The sequence below is a fragment of the Pelobates fuscus genome, chromosome 3, assembly GCF_036172605.1.
Source record: "Pelobates fuscus isolate aPelFus1 chromosome 3, aPelFus1.pri, whole genome shotgun sequence".
Classification (NCBI taxonomy): domain Eukaryota; kingdom Metazoa; phylum Chordata; class Amphibia; order Anura; family Pelobatidae; genus Pelobates; species Pelobates fuscus.
In genome coordinates, this window is record NC_086319.1 from 317,968,661 (window position 1) to 317,988,745 (window position 20,085).

General features: G+C 40.9%; 1 protein-coding gene across 1 annotated transcript in view; it reads left to right on the forward strand.

Annotated features, from left to right (window-relative positions):
• Positions 1-2,298: 2,298 nt before the first annotated feature.
• Positions 2,299-20,085, forward strand: part of ABHD17C (abhydrolase domain containing 17C, depalmitoylase) — a 47,197-nt gene continuing 29,410 nt past the window's right edge. Inside the window, exon 1 of the mRNA XM_063448905.1 lies at positions 2,299-2,989. Coding sequence (XP_063304975.1) covers positions 2,451-2,989 — 539 coding nt within the window. The 5' untranslated portion in view covers positions 2,299-2,450. The remainder of the gene's footprint in view (positions 2,990-20,085) is intronic.

Here is a 20,085-nt window from a genome sequence, read left to right on the forward strand (position 1 = left end):
AAGTGCAGCTTAATTAAAATGTCCCCTTAACCAAAAATGGCCCCGTTATATATGGCCTGGTAACTCCACCCACAATGCTATTTTTTAACCAATCCCACACACCCACGTCACTTTATGCCTGTCTCATAGCAATGTCAAGGCCCACTCCCTTAGCTATGCTGGTACATGGGCTACATACTACCATTGTATATTGTATGTATTTCATTATGGCCAACTGTATACTAAGTCTCATGCTTTTCTATGACACTTGCTATATTCACTACGTTTGAATGACTTCATGTCTTTTAACCCCTTAAGGACCAAACTTCTGGAATAAAAGGGAATCATGACATGTCACACATGTCATGTGTCCTTAAGGGGTTAATTGCATGTACTCATATACGTTAAGACACATTAATAAATAATTTATTTTAAAAAGAAAATAGTTAAACTGAAATTAAAAAAAAAAAGTGACAGTGCTGCTCAAAGGGTTGTTAATCACATAAGAAATCATAGAATCCCCTGTGTAATATGGATAAGCCAATTTCACCAGTAATTCCCTTTATACCTGATTTATTTCATAGACCTTATAGTATGAGAACAAAGTAGTCTTTAAAGTAGATGCCTTGTGCAGCAGGATTGGGTAGTAGGGTACGGTGACTTTGTTTAGTGTTGTTCCTCCAGCCGCTGTCCCCTGGCTATGTCAATGTAAACGCTAGGTAACCAAAATACGTCACTATTCAATCATGGCTAGAGATGTGATTTTGTAACTACTAGTTGGTGCCACACTTTACTCTAACTAGGTAAAAAAAAAAATTCACTTAAGATGCTATAGAACATGTTTCCCATGAAGGCAAGTTACATATTACATGCTTCCTGCTGAGCCCAAGCCTACCATAACTCTCAGCCAGCCGCCCTATATTCTTTTGGCCTTCCAGATTTTGTTACCCTCTTGACAAGTATGCTAAAGCAGAATCCTTAGTAGTTACGTTATTGTACATTATGTTTTCCAACATAGTCAGCTTCACATCCCAGCGGTTCACTCTTCTTTCCTAAAGACTGCATCAAGCTGATAACATCATACATTTGAACTTGAGAGGGCATGCACATTTTGGCAGCCCTTAGCATTAGTCTTACCATCACCGGTGATGGGAAACCATTGGTAAAATGTCAGGAATTCAAGGTGAATTTCAAAATTTAAGCCAAAATGACTAAAATAAAAAGGTAGGTGATTGTTTGGTTATTTTAGCCTAAAAAGTGAATGACTATTTAGCAATGGTCTCCCATCATCGGTTTTGGTAAGACTCATGTCCTCTAGACTGCAAGCTCGTTTGAACAGGGTCCTCATTAACCTACTGTTCCTGTACCATTTTGTAATTCTCTCACTTATTGTGAAATTTCTTGCTTTTTTTTGATAACTAACGTTCAACAGTGATAACTAACTTTGACACCAGTGATAACTAACGTTCACCAGTGATAACTAGCCTTGACACCAGTTATAACTAACGTTCACTAGTGATAACTAACCTTGACACCAGTTATAACTAAAGTTCACCAGTGATAACTAACTTTGACACCAGTGATAACTAATGTTCACCAGTGATAACTAGCCTTGACACCAGTTATAACTAACGTTCACCAGTGATAACTAACCTTGATACCAGTGATAACTAACCTTCACCAGTGATAGCTTACCTTGACACCAGTAATAACTAACCTTCACCAGTGATAGCTTACCTTGACACCAGTAATAACTAACCTTCACCAGTGATAACTAGCCTTGACACCATTGATAACTAACTTTCACCAGTTATAACTAACCTTCACCAGTTATAACTAACCTTGACACCAGTGATAACTAACTTTGACACCAGTGATAACTAACCTTCAACAGTGATAAGTAGCCTTGACACCATTGATAACTAACTGTCACCAGTTATAACTAACCTTGACACCAGTGATAACTAACTTTGACACCAGTGATAACTAACCTTCACCAGTGATAACTAGCCTTGACACCATTGATAACTAACCTTCACCAGTTATAACTAACCTCCACCAGTGATAACTAGCCTTGACACCAGTTATAAATAAAGTTCACCACTGATAACTAACTTTGACTGCATTGATAACTAACCTCCACCAATGATAACTAGCCTTGACACCAGTGATTACTAAATGTATTTCAGACCCATCTAGTGAGCTGATCTATCTATGAGCCCAGCACTCTCTCTCTCTCACACTGTGGCTGTGCCCGGCTGTAGTTCCTCTCCGCCATGCTAGGTGGCAGCACTCTCCGCTGTGTCCCGGAAGTGGCGGCCAGGCAGGCCGGGCGGGCGGTGTAGTCTCTCCGGTGAGACGCTAAGTGCTGGTTACTAGGATCCTCCTGCGGCCTGCTCTCCCCGCCAATCACGGGCCGCAGCAGCCCCGAGCCCCGGTAACGGGCGCTCCCCTCCCCCCCAGCCCCAGTGATGCCCGAGCAGGGCCCCAGGATGAACGGCTTCTCACTGGGGGAGCTGTGCTGGCTGTTCTGCTGCCCGCCGTGCCCGAGCCGGATCGCCGCCAAGCTGGCCTTCCTGCCCCCGGAGCCCACCTACACGGTGAGGGAGTCCGAGTCCGGCCCGGGAGCCCCGCGGGAGGACGAGCCGGTGGCGGCGGCGGGCGAGGCCGGGGTGCCGTGCAGCCTGCACCTGTCCGAGCGGGCGGACTGGCAGTACTCCCAGCGGGAGCTGGACGCGGTGGAGGTGTTCCGCTGGCGGACCGAGCTGGGCAGCTGCCTGGGCTGCATGTTCGTGCGTTGCGCCCCCGGCAGCCGGTACACCCTGCTTTTCTCGCACGGGAACGCCGTGGACCTGGGCCAGATGTGCAGCTTCTACATCGGCCTGGGCTCCCGCATCAACTGCAACGTCTTCTCCTACGACTACTCCGGGTACGGGGTGAGCAGCGGCAAGCCCAGCGAGAAGAACCTGTATGCCGACATCGAGGCGGCCTGGCATGCCCTCAGGACCCGGTAATAACCCCACCATCCCTGGACATCACTCCCAGCACTGTGGGGTGAATTGGGGGGGGGGGGGGGATTCAGCTCCTGGGACAGAGCTAGGCAACTAGGTGGTTTTTGGACTACATCTCCTATCATGCTTTGTCAGTATGATGGATGTCAGAGCATCAGGGGAGATGTATTCCACAACATCTGGAGTGCCAAAGGCTGCCTATCCCTGTCTCAGGGGATTTATACACAGTCCTATCTGGACATTTACTGTTACTAGTAACACATAAGTGCAGTCTGGATGAACGTTCTAAAAGTGGAACAATTACCATGGAAACTAGCATAAACTTCATGCTGGTTCCTACTTTTAAGTAAATATGATTTTTATTGGTGTTTGGTACATGTTATAATGCCAAAGCGCCATATATATGTAACAGTTAAGCAATCAAACAATGAGACTCGCAGGTCTCTAAACAGACTGTGATTATTGGTACGTTAAAGTTGCTTATGTAGAACTTACAGGTCCTTCAGATCATATCACGACATGTTCAGATTGGTTCCTACTTTTAGAACGGTTCTCCTGGATTATATTTTATAACCGGGGTAGGCAACCTTCCGCACTCCAGAAGTTGTGGACTGCATCTTACCTGATGCTTCCCTGGCAGGGGTGACTCAGCCCTTCATCCTTCTGAGTTAGATAACATGAGTACCATTAAATTGGGCAATAGTAACAACCTCTGGATGTTGGGCTAAGGTAACATTCCCAGGACGTACTTGAAAACCAAAGTAATCTGAATGTACCTTTCCTGGTTACATTTATTATTATTATTATTGTGGCTGTAAGGCCATTATGGGAGATTTAGTCCACAACATCTGGCATGCCTAACCATGTTTTATAATATAATTCCCTTTATGGTTATTACTGCTTACAGGTATGAGTGTTATCATTTTAGCATGACCTTTAGCTCTCTGTGTGATGAGCCATTATAAGAGTATATTCTTATGTAACTCTGCATCAGTTGACCTCTCTATGGCATAGTTCTGACATACTGTAAGTAGCTATGGGAGTTGTTTTCCAGTAGAATACAATTGCACGTTTATGTAAACATTTGTATGTTTTTACAAATCTTTGTTTTCTCTCCCACACAGTTTGTTGCTCAAGGCTACATAAATAGGCACGATTATGTTGTGTTTAATTGGCTACAATATTATTCTGTAAAACCAACATATGGCCAGAGTTTGCATTTCAAAACTAATGCATAGCTTGAAATAATGTTTGACAAATGTGTTTAGTTGCTTTTATTAAGTCAGATCAATATAATTACTTGGTAATGTAACATGGATGAGTGAGTGGAAGGATATTGGTGGCTATTGTCCCGTGCTATTGCAGTGATGTCAAACGTCACTGGCTACACCCTTTCTGTTTTAGTCGATTAGAGAGGAACCATCAATATTGTTGTAATTGACATTTGTATAACTTAAAATACGACATGACTTTCCATACACCTCACATGTTTTTGTGAGTTATATGGTAAAGATGATTTTTAGGAATTCTGCTCTTGGTCAATGGTGTCTCTACATTCAGGATAAGCTCCTTAATGATTTGTAAGACAATTATATTTTCTTAAGTACCATAGTAATCAAATTCATCATAGTTTACTATATATATATATATATATATATATATATATATAATATATATATATATATATATATATATATATAAAATTTTACACCTATGGCAATGGGTCTAATTCACCTTTATTTATTAAGAGGTGTGTCCCAATACTTTTGTCCATAGAGTGTGTATATGTGTTACTTGAGCTTCCAGTAAGTCATCATGGGGATTTGCGTTGTGGAATATTTTATATAGTTGTTGACAGATGTACTTCTTCCTTCCTCCTAACAAAATCATATTTACTCCTAAATGTGTCTGGCTCCAGAACTGTATAAATACTTGTCAACCCATGCAAAATTTGTGTATTGACATGGATGACACTCTCTAAGAATATAAATAGAGTGCCTAGGAACTCTTAAGGTAAAGTGTATTCCCATGGCTTCTTTATGAATATCCCGTATGCATGAGTAATTGTTGTAATGACGTGCTCAGGATGTGCTAGTTTTCATGACCGGAAGGAAACCCATACATCCTTGTATCCATGTAAAACAGGAGGACAATGAATTGGGCGCTTGGGTCCTTCCCCCAATAAGTCACATAACATGAAAATTATCCAATATCAAAATGAATGTACCAAGGATAAATGAACCAGATTCAGAAAGATTATACATAACTCTTTTGATCTAGGTATTTGCAATTTCTGATTCTTGCATTGGAAAGAAAATCTGCTTGGTTAGCATTTATTAATGCAGTATCTATAGAATGCATTAGTAACATATAGTCAGCTTTTAAACCTTGACTTTTTTCTTTTCATCTATGATTTACCTGACTTGTTTAAACCTTTTTTTTTAAATTGGTTGGTGTCATTCACATTTGGCTTATGCTGTCTTCTTTTTTCTTTTTTTCTTTTTTTTTTTTTTTTTTTAAAGGAACACTCTAACATTAGTATTCATAATGGTTTTCCCCTCTCCCCCCTCCCCCTGTATATTTAGATTATCAAGTCTTGGGCAACCAGTGATAGGGTGGGAGTGTCAGCTAACACATTGGATTTCCTTTTTGGGAGAGTAGGCACCTACATGCATATGCACGTTTATGGGAGCCTCAGGTGCCTACTCTGCCTGTTAAAAGACCCAGACTGGGATAAGTCTGGGGCAGCCTGATCTCTTATGGCACCCCTAGAAAGATCAAAAACAGAGCTACCTTGCATTATAATTTGTAATATGCAATATGACTGTGCATGGATGAAGGGTGTCAAGACATTTCTGTGTAGGTTATCTTGCCTGCAATATAATTATCTCTATTTATTTTAGCCAAGTAGACTGATAGAAATGTTTTAAGCTTGAAATAATGACGGTCTTAAAGAGACTCTTTAAACACCAACATTGTTTCATCTTTATGAAATGATTGAGGCATATATTTTAGTGGCTTTGGAATAAAAAAAATGTAAAAAAAAAAAATATATATATATATATATATATATCATTTTTTTTTTTTTATTGCTTCTTTAACCCCTTAAGGACACATGACATGTCTGACACGTCATGATTCCCTTTTATTCCAGAAGTTTGGTCCTTAAGGGGTTAAAATAGTGTTTCTTTAAAGAGGAGCTTTGCAACGCCTATCAAATTACCAGTGCTTGCATATTACTTGTAGCTGCTCTTGTATTTGTAACGCTTCATTAATAATCAATGTTTTATCAGTCTGTTCCATGCCTTGTCATATGGCTTCTTATCTGTGCAAACACACACTTTTCACTCTTCATAGCATTACTTTAGTTGAGAGAATATAACTAATTCTGTGAAATTTTGCTTTTCTCAGTCTCTTCATTCTTTTCTTACGTTTTATTAATATGGTGGTTTTGATTGCTGATTGTTCTCTCGTAAACTAATTTCAGAGATGCCCTAATATCTACAGATTTTTGCATATATACATGAAGCCACATTTCTTCTTGTAGAAATGTATATATGATGTGACCTTTGCTTTGGTCCAAAGTCTCTCTATAGAGGAAAAAAAGGAAATTGGGGCGCACTCGGAACATGTATTTCTCAGCAGTGGTGCTGCCGTTAAGACCAAAATTCATACAAAATACAGATTCGGGTCTGGACACCAAACATGCATAGAAAATAAAGGAATTGGGGGCACACACGGAACATGCGTTTCTTAGCAACGATGATTTCATAAAAAACAAAGTTTACTGTTGTGTTGTAGGGTGGGTTTAACCCCTTAAGGACCAAACTTCTGGAATAAAAGGGAATCATGACATGTCACACATGTCATGTGTGTGTCCTTAAGGGGTTAAGGGGGTACTATAGTGCCATGCATACAAAGCTGTATTCCTGGCTCTATCGTTCCCTTTGCCTCTCCCTTTCTCCCCACTGCCATAGAGGATTAAAAACTCTTTATTAATTTACTTGATCCCAGCGCCGATATACTTTTGGCGCTGGGTCGTGGCTCAGTCTCCTCTGACGTCACTCGACGATTGGGCGCTAATGCGCACATTAGGCCCACCCATATGAAAGCATAGGATCCAGCAAGCGCCTCCAGTGGCTGTCTGGTAGTCACCTGAAGCAGACTTGGTGCTGCAGTGTAAACATTGCAGTTTCTCTGAACTGCAATGTTTTACATTGCAGTCCTAAGTGCAATAAGGGCACTGCACTCAGACCACTTCAATGAGCTGAAGAAGGCAGGGTGCCTATAGTGTCCCTTTAACACGATCTTGCCATATGATGTAACTGAATCCCCATATTTGTTTGCGAAGATCGGTGATTTTAAACTGCGTTTCTGTTTGTGCTGTTCCTTAGCCTTTACAAAGTCTCTATATGAAATGCAATTACATATGATTTTAAATGTAGATGATTCTGTTGGGGGTGTCTGACCTACAGATCCAATTATTTTCTGCTGGCCACTAGTTTCAGGTGCATCATAGGGTGTGCAAAGCAACTAACATCTGGTTAGAGAGATGCGTGAATAAGGCAATTGTAGGTGCTAGAAAGATATCTCCAGAGGGCACATTAAATTAGCAGAAGGCGTTTCAACAACTGCTCTCTACAAGATGGGAAAGGAATAATTCTAAAGCAAGACTAAATCTGTGTTGTAATTAACAGAATTGTACACGGTTTGATATAGTTGTTGGGGACAGACCCTTCTGCATCTTGTTCTTTGGCAGTGTATTTATTTTTAATACTTATTTATACTGAATATTTGCTGTTCCTTTGTATTGTACATTTGTGCTTTGACTCATTTTCTTATCTGCCTCCAGTTAGTATACTGAAGCATTGTGTGCTGTACATAACCTGGCATCATGTGCTGGTTACATAGAGACAGGGCACGTAAGGTGAGAAGAGCAGACAGGGCTCCAGGCTTGCTTGCTCTCCAACTGTATATTAAGTAGCTGCCCATTGTGGTATGTTCTAATAACCTTTCATGGATTGTTAGTTACTTAGGTACCCAAAGGCCCATTAAAGCCTTAAGTAGCTGCAATGCAGCTCATTTAGAGCAGAAACTGGCTCTAAATAACAAGTTTCAAGTAGCAGTATTCAGCAGCCTCGCTGTTTGCCACCAAAGGGTCAACACGGAGTCCGTCAGATGCAATTAAAGGCGATTTATTGCAATCTTATTTTTCTCCCTTAAGTTCTGGCTTTAATTTCAATGTTCCTCCTCTTTAAGTACTTATGTCCTAAAATATTTTCCCCTCCTGTGTATCCTAGTTGTAAGCAATAAATCTTTAGCCTGGTTAGAATAAGAGCACTTGAAAGTACTTATGTTTAACTCTTAATTGGGACACTTTTTGATATTTCCAAAAACCCTTTGGGATTTAATATAAACCCTAAAACAATAATCTGTAATGCTTCCGTTTGATGTTATGCTACGAAAAGTTCTGTTTGCCTTCGCTGCCACAGTTGGTTTTTCTTACGCGGCAAATTTCTGGTAGAAACATTTCATTTATCTTTAATTTTAACGTACACTCTCTATGTGCCTTAATCAAGGCTGTCCATATCCAGTTGTTAACAGTTGACATTTTACATTTGTATTAACAAATTAGACGTTGGTTGTAGAATAATGAGCAGTCTGGATTTATAAGAACCACGAAAACATGATAAAGACTTTCTGTTAAAAGAACATTCCAAGCTCATAAGCATGGTTATGGTGCCAGGACTACTGTGGCACCCTTCCAGAGTAAGCAGTCAAATCTTTTAAAGATGCAGCACACCTTCTACAGACAAAGACAGAATCCTCTCCCCTGAGCTAATCATGGTCTAACCATGCTCATTGGCTGAGAGTGCTCTCAGCAAATGAAACCTACCTGCTGAAAAACTAGAAAAAAATCCAGACAGGGGTCGGGGCACTCTGGACGACCAAGGTAAACCTTTCTTAAATTACCAGAGCACTCCTGGCACCATATGTGCTACAGCTGGCTCTATCATGTTATCTGGCAGCAAATTATGGAAATTGTTGTGAAACAAAGTTTGATCTTTGTCTTGAATGTATCTTTCACATATTTCTAACATGATTTTACTTTGAGTTTAGCTTCTCCCTAGAAATAGTAGCATTAATGTAATGATAGCATACTGAATCCCTCTAAAACAGCATACGTCTGCTGCGGGGCCTCTGAGGCTTATCTGAGGATCTGGACACACTGGTTGCTGACCATGTCCAAATAGGATTTTGCACCACGACTGAGACGGAAACTAGACCCTGACTGACTTGATATAGAAGACTGAGCCAGTCGACTCTATCTTTACTTTTCTTTTCCTGTCTACTTTCTTATTTCTCTCTTCTTTTTAACTTTTTTCAATTCTTTTGTCTCTTGATTACGATTCTTATAGTCTGTGGCTCTAAACCCAAAGAAAACTTAAAGGATCACTATTGGGTCAGGAACACAAACATGTATTCCTGACCCTATAATGTTTAACCCACCATTTAGGTAGCCTGCCCTCCCCCTTAGCCTTCCTATAAAAGTATAAAACTCGCCTTCTTTCCAGCGCTGCGCCGGTCTGCTGGTGTTGGCCCCACCCCCTTTGTGACATCATCAAAATCGCTGATTTTTAGCCAATCCAATGCTTTTCCATAGGGATTGGCTAAAATCATCACGGGGCGGGGCCAAATGCTGTTTCGGCCAATCAGGACCTCCTCATAGAGATGCATTGAATCAATGCATCTCTATGAGGAAAATTCAGCGTCTCCATGCAGAGTGTGGGGACGCTGAATACAGGGCTGCCTACTGTGCATCCCTGAGCCAGGAAGCACCTCCAGTGGCCATCTGAGGATGGCCACTTGGAGGTGTCCCTAGAGGCGAATCAGGAGTCCCTGAAAATGCCTGAAGGGAGCTATTGTACTCACCAGAACAACTACTTTAAGCTGTAGTTCTGGTGACTATAGTTTCCCTTTTAAGTAACCTGCTGAAATGATACAATGTCGTTCATGTATTAGCAGTTTGTTGATCTTATGTTCCTATTACCTGCCACATATGGAGGGGCCTGCGAGTCTCCTTCATTTTTTATTCTTTTATGGTGTGGCACTTGTATGTCACCTAATAAACAAGCTCTTTGTCCTGTACGTAATATGTAGCTGGGGGCCTGCGTGTCCCATTACATGTTTCCTTTATGTCTGACTTTGAACTTGGAAAATGCCAATAAAAATATATTTACAAAAAATAATGTAATGATAGACCTCTTGCTTACAGGGATGAGGTAACCGCAGTAGCTCGTTCATGGAGCCATTGTTGGGCTTTTGGTAACCTGTTGTATTGGAGATGCCTGGCAGTTTGGTTTCCATCCCAATGGTAAATGTGAGTTTAAACCCTTTTGGAGGTGCTTTTAATCTGTGGCATGTATAAATGCACATTTTAAAGCTTTCTTTGTTCAAAGTTACCTGTGTGGTCTATATACAGATTGTCCATTTTGGAAAGACCTTGAGCTTTTGGAGTTTTTCCAGGCCTCCGTTAATATTTAGCTTGTTACCTCGTGATCAGTAGTGTGTAAGGGAAATTCTAAAATGTCGATTATGAAGGCAGGTGTCCTCTTTCAAATCCCTTTACCCTTCATGTCTCCGTTTGCAAGTTTTGTTTTGGATTTAACTATGGAATGTATTCATCAATTTAGTGCTGATCTGGTTGAATACAGTACCACTAAGCTTTTTATCACGTATCTTAAAGGAGCAATTTAACTACCTAAAACACTAAACCTTGCTGAAATGCATTACGGGTAATGTCCCTACTTGCTGTGTTTTTATATTTAATTTTTTCCTCTGTCTTTTCATAAATTTCCCTTCACATGTTTGGCAGTTTATTTGAAATTCTTTAGCTATTTTGTAATCAAAGGTAGACTATATCAGCACCATAATGACTACAGTTTATTGACCATGGTTAGTCTTTTGGTGACATCCCCCTTTTATGTATTATAAGCGGCTTTAGAGCAACTTGACAAGAAACTCATATTGGCACTTAAAGCCCAGTCTTCTGCAGCCACTCAAATAATGAAAATGGTAATTTTATTCCACATCTGCCTACCTAAACATATTTCTTTGCAACCATCTGTCTAACAGTCTTCATATCTCTTTTTCTTATGCTTCCTTTGCCTCTTCTGCTAATTTGTTATTTATTTTTTACTATTCTTCTCCCGTTCCTTCCCTCTCTCTAATCTATGCAAGTACTGTATAAACATTATGACCTGTGTGTATGTATGTGTGTATGTGACATCCCAACAATCAAACACCAATGCAACAGGCAAACAATCCGCTGCAAACATTACATACAAAGACACCCCTAAATGCCAACTCCAAAATTATATACAAATATACTCCATATTTACAATCCAACACTACATTCAAACACACCCCTGCACGCAAATGCACTCAACTACAGCTTATTGAATTTGTTCTGGTGAATAGAAGCATTCCCTTCAGGCTTTTTGCTGTAAACACTCTTTTCAGAGAAAATGCAGTGTTTACATTACAGCCTAGTGATAACTTCACTGGCCACTCCTCATATGGCTACTAGAGGGCCTTCCTGGGGCAGTCCTGCCTAGTTTGCAGCACTGCCATTTAGTGTATCCACCCTCTGCATGCAGACACTGAACTTTCCTCATAGAGATTCATTGATTCAATTCATCTCTATGAGGAGATGCTGATTGGCCAGGGCTGTTTGTCTTGTGCTGGCTCTGCCTCCTTGACAATCTCAGCCAATCCTATGGGGAAGCATTGTAATTGGCTTAGACCACCACTTCTGGTGATGTCAGCAGACAGTGAGCAGGTCATAGGCAAACAGGGGCAGAGCCAGCAGCTGTAGACTTGAATACAAGTAAATATTTACTATATTTAGGGAGGCAAGAGGGGGCGTTTGTGTTTCTGACCCTATAGTGTTCCTTTAAAATAAAATTATATACAAACACCAACACCTGCTCCTACGTACTACCATCTGTTTAACTATATATTTGTGCTATGGTGCAAAAATATTTTTTGGGATGGGTTTCACGATGTTGGTACACTATGTCAAAGGGGTCCACGGTAAAAAATAATTGTGAAACCCCTCGTCTAGTAGATAAGAGGTTAAAATAAAGTATTTCCACTGGTGCAGGAAATCTTTCTACAAACTGTCTTTGGGCTACAAATTAGTGTGTAGTTGGCTCATCTATACTACCCATTTTAAAACCTTATTTGTTCTACAAAAGTCTATGCAGATCTAAAGAGTAATTGAATAGCTTTACTGTTGGCCTATTTACTATTTCCTGGGGACGGTAAAGGAATTCTGATAGGACTTGTCACCACTAGCTGTTTTTGACATCCATGGTTAGGAATCAGATGTTACTTCCTTTTATACTGTGCGTACTGCTTTTCGTGGATTGATGCATTAAGCTGTTGGCATTGGTCTGGGGATCTGGGTAAAAGAGAAGTTGCTATAGTATTATGAATCTTTGATTCTTGCCAAGTATGTCTGCATTGTGTGTCCTATTACTGAAATCCCATGGTACTATGGAGTAGTCTTGCTTGCAGTTTCTGTATCCTCTGTCAAACTTCTGTCTGGTTGAGCAGGTCACCTGGTGTCATATGATTTTTTTTTATATGCTTTTCACATCGTTCCAGGGGACATATTTGAAAGGTTTTGTAACTGTTTGGACTTACAGATCTGTCAAGTGGCCTTCGGCACTTCGTAAGATCAATGACCTGCATGATAGCTCGTTGTCGATGACATGCATAATTTTGCTTACATTTTTCCTGCAATAAAGAACAGTGGTTTATTGATTGTCTCACTGTTGAGAAATCAGATTATAATCATATTTAAAATAACGAAAAAAGACTTGAAAGGAAAGCTTATTCAATCAATTTAAATTTTTCGTTCCTTTTGCGGTAGATAAAGGACTTAAGTGATAACACATGGATGGAGGGTGCTGTACTAGTCTACAGAGATTGGTAATTAAATATTTATAATTCTTATCAGTAATTTTTCACGCAAAGCATACTTCATTCTAACCTCTACTGCCCCTAGATTTTAAATATCAGTTGCAGTAAGGTCTACCGTATATTTGTTTTGTAAGATTTCAGTAAAGGGTTAATGTTGTATTTGAGGATATAATTTCCTTTGAGATCTAATTTGCTTTTCAGACATGAACTTTTCATTGGGTTGCCTTCTCTAGCAGCACTGTTAAGCATTAGTGACCCCGAACCAATGAATATTTGCACACATGCTTTGCATTCGCAGTAATAGCCCGGTCTCCCTATAGGCAACAAGAATGCACAGAAACTCTTGTTGTTGTATCAGTGATTTTGAAGTGGTAAAATGTAATAACATATTTGACACATGGCTTTGTTTACAGTATTGATTGTTTCAGTGTTTGACTTCAGCTCCAAAATGTCCCCAAATTTCTGTTAGAGCGGTCTCTGTATGTTAGGATGATTCTGGGATGTCTTTGGGTGGCACCCCCCATGGTTTCTGTAAAAACATTTTCAAGTGCTTTGAAAAAAGTTAGGTACCTGGAGCCCAGTATTTTTGAAACTACTCAGCAAATGCTGAAGATACGCTTCCATATATTATTGTCCAAATCCATACAAACTTTGGTGGCAGTGATAAACTTAGAGGGATAGGGGCAGCTCAGCTAAAGTGCCCTTTAAAGGGACATTATAGGCACCCACACCAATTCATCTTATTGAAGTGGTTTGGGTGCAGTGTCTCCCTTGCAATTATTATTATTATTGCAATTAATTTGGCAAGTGATGAGTGTTGTGGATCATTCATATATGTACTGATGTTATTTACTTAAGAAATGGTATTGTTTTTAAGGCATACTTAAAAACATGATAAATCTCAAAGTATTCTTCTTAGCAAAGTCTTTCTAAATAATTAATTACAATGTAACACTGTCACCCTATGTCTTTTGTTGTCCTGAGTATTTACTTGCCTGTCTTGATACTCAATCCATTCATGTGAAACAAGAACATTTTTTTTTGTTAGGAATATCCTGGCAGACAAGAGTGATTATGAGCAGGCTGCATATGCTCTATTTAATACTTTCTCTAAAATAGAACTGTAGCTTTGGCTCCAAGTTATTCGTGTTGATTAAGTTCTTAACTTTGAGTTTTATTACAGTACCAGCTATTAAATGTGTGTTCGTGGGAGACTACATAAGATTAAAGGCTTTGCGCCTTGTGAAGCTAAATCATTGTAATGCTTGTATTCTGCAAGCAGGGTGCAGGCATTGAATGCGTGCCTCGAACCACAGTAAGGAATGCCAGCCTGCTTCAAGAAAGATAATTTAAGGAGATTGAAATGATCTATTGAATTTGTATAATTTTATTCTGAAGACTGTTCTCTTATTGTTTAAATGTTTAATTTATATATTGTTCTTATCAATAGTTGCTGGCCTGGTTTAATGATTTAGAACCCTCATATCCTCTACAATTAATGCCAGGGGTATTCACTAAAGGAAATATTCAAAGTGAATTAAATATTTAAAGGACCACTATAGGCACCCAGACTACTTCAGCTTAATGAAGTGGTCTGGGTGCCAGGTGCCTCTAAAGGCAGATTCTGCAATCCCCAATGCGAAAATTGCATTGAGGATACGCTGACGTCCATCAGAAAGCATTGAGTAATGCTTTCCTATGGGCGGTTTGAATGCGTGTGCGGCTCTGGCCGCGCATATGCATTCGACGCTAACGTTGGCAGGAGTAGGAGAGGTCGCTAGTGCCAAGGGAGCCCAGTGCTGGATTAAGGTAAGTGGCTGAAGGGGTTTTATCTTCTTCAGCCCAGTGGGAGGGGGGCCACGGGGAAGGGGGGGGGGGGACCTAATAACCCTATAGTGCCAGGAATAAGAGTTCGTTCTCCTGGCACTATAGTGCTCCTTTAAGGCCACAATAGCAACTTTTATAAATATTCTCTGTTTTTGCTTAGAATTTGTGTTCCTCAAAGGGCAATGCTTCAATTACAGAGCCTGTAGAGAAAGCCTTGCAAAGCAGTTTTCATTGGATTCCCATTAGTTTGGCTTTGAGGCCCATGTTTGGTGTTCCATTTCTATTAAACCGTCAGCTTATTTGAATAAACATGTGATGCATTTGAGTCCAATTTGTTATACTGGCTCCACTACCCCCTAAAATTCTCTGCTTCTTGCACCAAGTAAAATGTCTTACAGGCACATTTATCATTAGGGACATTAGAACATCTACAACTTAATGTACTTGTTCTGGTGAGCATTTTCATGTAAACCCTGCCTCTTCAAATTCTGATGTCTGCAAGGAGTCGGATCAGGGAAGGTGTCATCACTGGCAGACCTGCGAAGTGCTGGAAATAAGGGGAGTTTTATGCTTATTTAAGGGGGGAGAGAGAAATATTATTTTTAACACTATATTGTCAGGAATGCATGTTTGGGTTCCTGGCCCTATAGTGCTGCTTTAGGAAAATATGTGCCATGATGCACACTAAAACTAAGTAAATAAAAATGTTGGGGGAGGTGCCAGGTAATTGCCTTACAGAGAGGCAGGATCGGAGGGGAGTGGATGTTACAGTAGTATAACACACACACGTGTCTCCATGAATTGCTGTGATGGGTAGAAGGTAAGTAGAACTGACATCTCTCAAAGCATGGTATATGAGGGCTTGCTTCCAGAGTTAAGTTAATGGAACACTATAGAGTGACTCTACAGTGTGAAAACAACCATCTAGCCCCCTCTGCCACCCCTGCCCACATCCCCTTAATATAGTAAAATCTTATCTTTATGCTGACTCTGCCCCTGATCTGCCTTCTTGGTCGACATCATCAGAAAAACAGAGCCATAGGAAAGCATCTGTTTGGCTGAGCTTGTCAAGAAGGCAGAGCCAGCACAAGCCAAACACAGCCCTGGCCAATCAGCATCTTCTCATAGCGATGCATTGAATCACTGCATCTCTACGAGGAAAGTTCAGTGTCTGCATGCAGAGGGTAGAAGCACATTGTGTAAACACTGCCTCTTCTACTGCAAAAAAACGGAAGGGACTGAATATACTCACCAGAACACATACAATAAGCTGTAGTTGGTCTGGTGACTATAGTGTCCCTTTAATGTAAACCTGCCATGGCAGTTACACTGTGGTAGATTTTTGACTGGTGATTGTTTATGTTCAGAGCTTTCTAGACACCTTCTCCTAGGGATTGCATTATAAACATTGTGCTTTCTGAAAATAGCTTACTGTATCCACTGTCCTTTTTGCCTCCTCCATGTTGTGATTAAAGCATTTTGTTTGCAGTTCATTCTAGTTCTTGTTACCCTTATCTTATAATGTAGTGATTCTTTCAACCCCCTTACACATGAGCTCTCACCCTGTAACTTAACACTAAAGTCTCTATGCATTGTTAATATTGTGGTCTGCCTAGATGTTTTTTCTAACCAATATCTTTTGAGTATAGTGTTAAACAGTTTAGGTTACTAAGGACTGTCTGACTACTGCTGTAGTCCGTTTTATAAGTCTTGTGTTACATGGGTCATAAATAATATGCTGTGCTTGTTCTGTAACTACGATTAATTGTGCCATTTAAAACAATGTTTGTTATTACATGATATGATCTTATGCTTAGGCAAAATATTCTAATCTATAACGATTGTTCTTCTGGACTCCTACAAAGTCAATTTAATCATCTATTTATTAATCATCACACACAATAAGCAAAATACTAAAGCACTGGCTTAGACAGTTATCCCAAATCTTCTGAAGTTAACAATATGGGAACATTTAGAACTTGTTGAAATGTGTTTGGCTGGATGTCATAGATAAATTTTCCTTTTAAACCCCGAAGTGAAATGTAAAGAATGGAGACCTCTCTGGTACTTACAATCCATTAACCCCTTAAGGACCAAACTTCGGGAATAAAAGGGAATCATGACGTGTCACACACGTCATGTGTCCTTAAGGGGTTAAGTAAATCAAATGTCTTATCTTTGTGTGTTTTCATACAGAGAAACACTGCTTCTCCCACTTCATTGAGAAGGTGCACTTGGACTATCAAACACTGATTAATCCATGTGGATGTTCTGTAGTTGGTGGTATGTGTATGCACGCACACAAACAAACATAATTGTATATATATATAAATTTTTATTTTAGTTTTTGCCAGTTTCCTAGAATTTACTTTTTTTTTTTTTTTTTTAAGTTTTTCTTTCAGTATTCAACTGTGCAATAGTATGAGGGGTATAGTAAATACATGTAAGTTAAGTCGTCACTGTTTTGTTGCTGCGATCTCAAGGCTCAATATACAGTCTTGGTGTATAGGGCATGGGGCATAGTGTAGAAAGAAGGGAGGGAGAAAGTAGGTAAGCAAAGGGCAGGGAGAGAAGAGTGGGACGCAGTCTTTAACATTTGGGAGTTCCAATGTGTGTGATTTTTGTTCGCATGTCCGTCTGGGCTGCGGTTCTCCTCTGCTGAGCGAAGTGCTTCGTCTGTGCTGAGGGTAGTGCCAGGTGGGGTGGGCTGCTACCATGCGTTGGAGTTGGCACCTGTTCACGCCCGTGTTTTCTTTACTGCAGTTGGGCGGTCAGCTCGGCTCTTCTTGCCCCTGTATTGTCCTCCCCTGATGGGGTGCGACCTGTTGCTTGATTATCGCCTGTGGAGGATGCTGGTATTCCCAGTTTGTGGTACAGGGTCTCTTGGTCTTCCGACGAGGAGAAGGTGAGTGTCTTATCCATATGGGAGATTTCAAGTGTTCCCCCCGGGTTCCATCTGTACCTGATGGAGTGGTCTCAGTTTTTTGGCTACTGGTGCCAGTTTTCTTCTCTCCACCAGGACTGTATATGGGAGGTCGTTGTATATGGACACTGTGCAATTTTCAAAGGTAACATTTCCCATTGATCTGGACTTGTTCATAATTTCGGTTCTCACCGCTATGTCCCTTGTAATGGCAATGGTATCTCTAGGGACCTCCGCCGGTGCCATCACTGATTTCCGCACCCGGTAGGAGGACATGAGTGGTGGGTCTGCATCTCCAGTAAGCCCCATATGTGCCATCATTCGCTGGATGAACGATAGCAGGTCACCCCCCGCTATCCTCTCTGGGATGCTGTGTAAACAAAGGCTCCAGCATCTGTGGCGAGTCTGCAACGAGGACACTGTTTTCTGTAGCTGTTTGATTTGGGTAGTGAGGGTTGTGATTTATTTTGCGTTGTCTTGGGTTTAAGTGTCTCTGGCTTTTTCCCTCTCCTCCACAGCATCCACTCTCTTTTGCAGTGCGCTCACTTCAGTCTGGGTCTCCCTCAGGTCTGCCTTCCAGATTCGTCTCAGGTCTGCTAGGAGCCTCTTAATGTCCTCCTTTGTAGAAGGGGCTGAGTCTTTGTCAGACTCAACGCTGAGGAGGTGCTCTTTACTGGAGCAGGGTGAGGTGCGCAGGGTTCCTCTTCATCCCACTGAGAGTCCTCTGAGGCCTCCAAGTCTCTTTGGGTGGCAGGCGCCATCTTGTGTGCGCCGGCGGTGTGTGCCGCTCAAACAGCATTTAGGGGAGAGCGGGTCTCTCTGCCTGAAATTCCCGCCTGTGCTTGCGCCCCATACTTTCAGCTGTGGGGTGGTGTAGGTGTAGTATTTTTAGTTTACAGTGTTCAGCCGTTTTGTCTCTGTTTTACGGGCCTCCAACGGAGCGCTACTTGAACACGTCAGTCTTGGTGCTCGGCCGACCACGCCCCAGAATTTACTTTTCTAATAAAACATTGCTAAACTGTAATTGCAGGTTGAAGAAACAAATTGAGTTCTTCCAATTTTGCCTTAAATGTGGAGAAAAATAACCTATTTCCAATGTAATCCAATTTTTTATTAAATGTTTGCTGTAGAACTTCATGTGTGTTTTAGATGGAAATCCAGAGTCAGATATAGGTATGCCCAGTTTGTAAAGCTCTAAACTTCCAGTGCAATTTTATTTAGTTGCATCTGTAGGTTATTTTTCATATACTCGGAGTAGGAGCAACATTTCTGAAACCCCAATTAACTGTTTTAGTTGCAGGAAGGGTTTAAGAAATGCATTTTGAAAGGTTGTGGGAGAAATAAACTTAGAAACGCAGAAACGTGTTGGCTTATGGTGGTGGCTCAAATCTGCAGGTGCCGTCCCTTGACTTATTGTCAACATTTTTTTCAAAACATTTACCCAGTTAATTTATATTATCAGGGCTCGACAAATCCCAGGTCACCATGGCGACCAGGAATTTAGTCCTGGCGTCTGGGATTTGTGAGCCCAATCCCCCCTGAGGCGGGTGAAAGGCTGCGCTTTCTGTAGGCTGACAACAAGGGAGCTGTGATCTCCCTGCCATGCTCCATCACGAGTTGCTTATTGATGCCGGAGGTGGAATATGAAATCACTCCGCGGCGTGTGAGGGAGCAGAGCAGGGAGATTACTGCTCCCTCGCAGCCCCAAATACGAGCAGCCGTCCACCCGCCTTTACTGTCCCCAAGCCGGCAGCTCATTGGACCCCAGGGAAAACCAATCCACTCCTGCACTCCCAAAGGCAGGGTGAAAATGATCTATTCCTATGTGTATCCATAATATAAAAGCGCTAATCGAAATGTATCATAAATAAAAATAATAATAAACAAATAAAAATACAAATACAAGGTGGGAGAAACAAAATGTGCAAAAAATTCCTCACCACCCAATAGTAACAATATCCCTAATATTTAGAGTTCCAATATCAATAAGCTGCTACACACCTGTGTGTACCCAAACCACACACAAATAAAATAAACAATATACTTATACAGGTGGAGCGCAAAGTCAATTCCAAACTCTCAGAAAGATCTTGAGATTACTTCAACTCAGACGTATATGGAAATAGAAAACCTGTGATAGTGAAGCACAGCAACACTTAAATACATTTCTTATACACACTAGACATAAAAACACTCCTATCCACATTAAAGGGTTGGAGTCCTATACATTACAGTAATAACGGTAAAAATAGCCTCTTACAAGGTTAAAAAAGTGAGCATATGCAGTCCCAGCTGCTACTCACAAACGATTTGTGGTGCCCCTGCCTGGGCTCGAGTAATACAACAGCCGGCTTC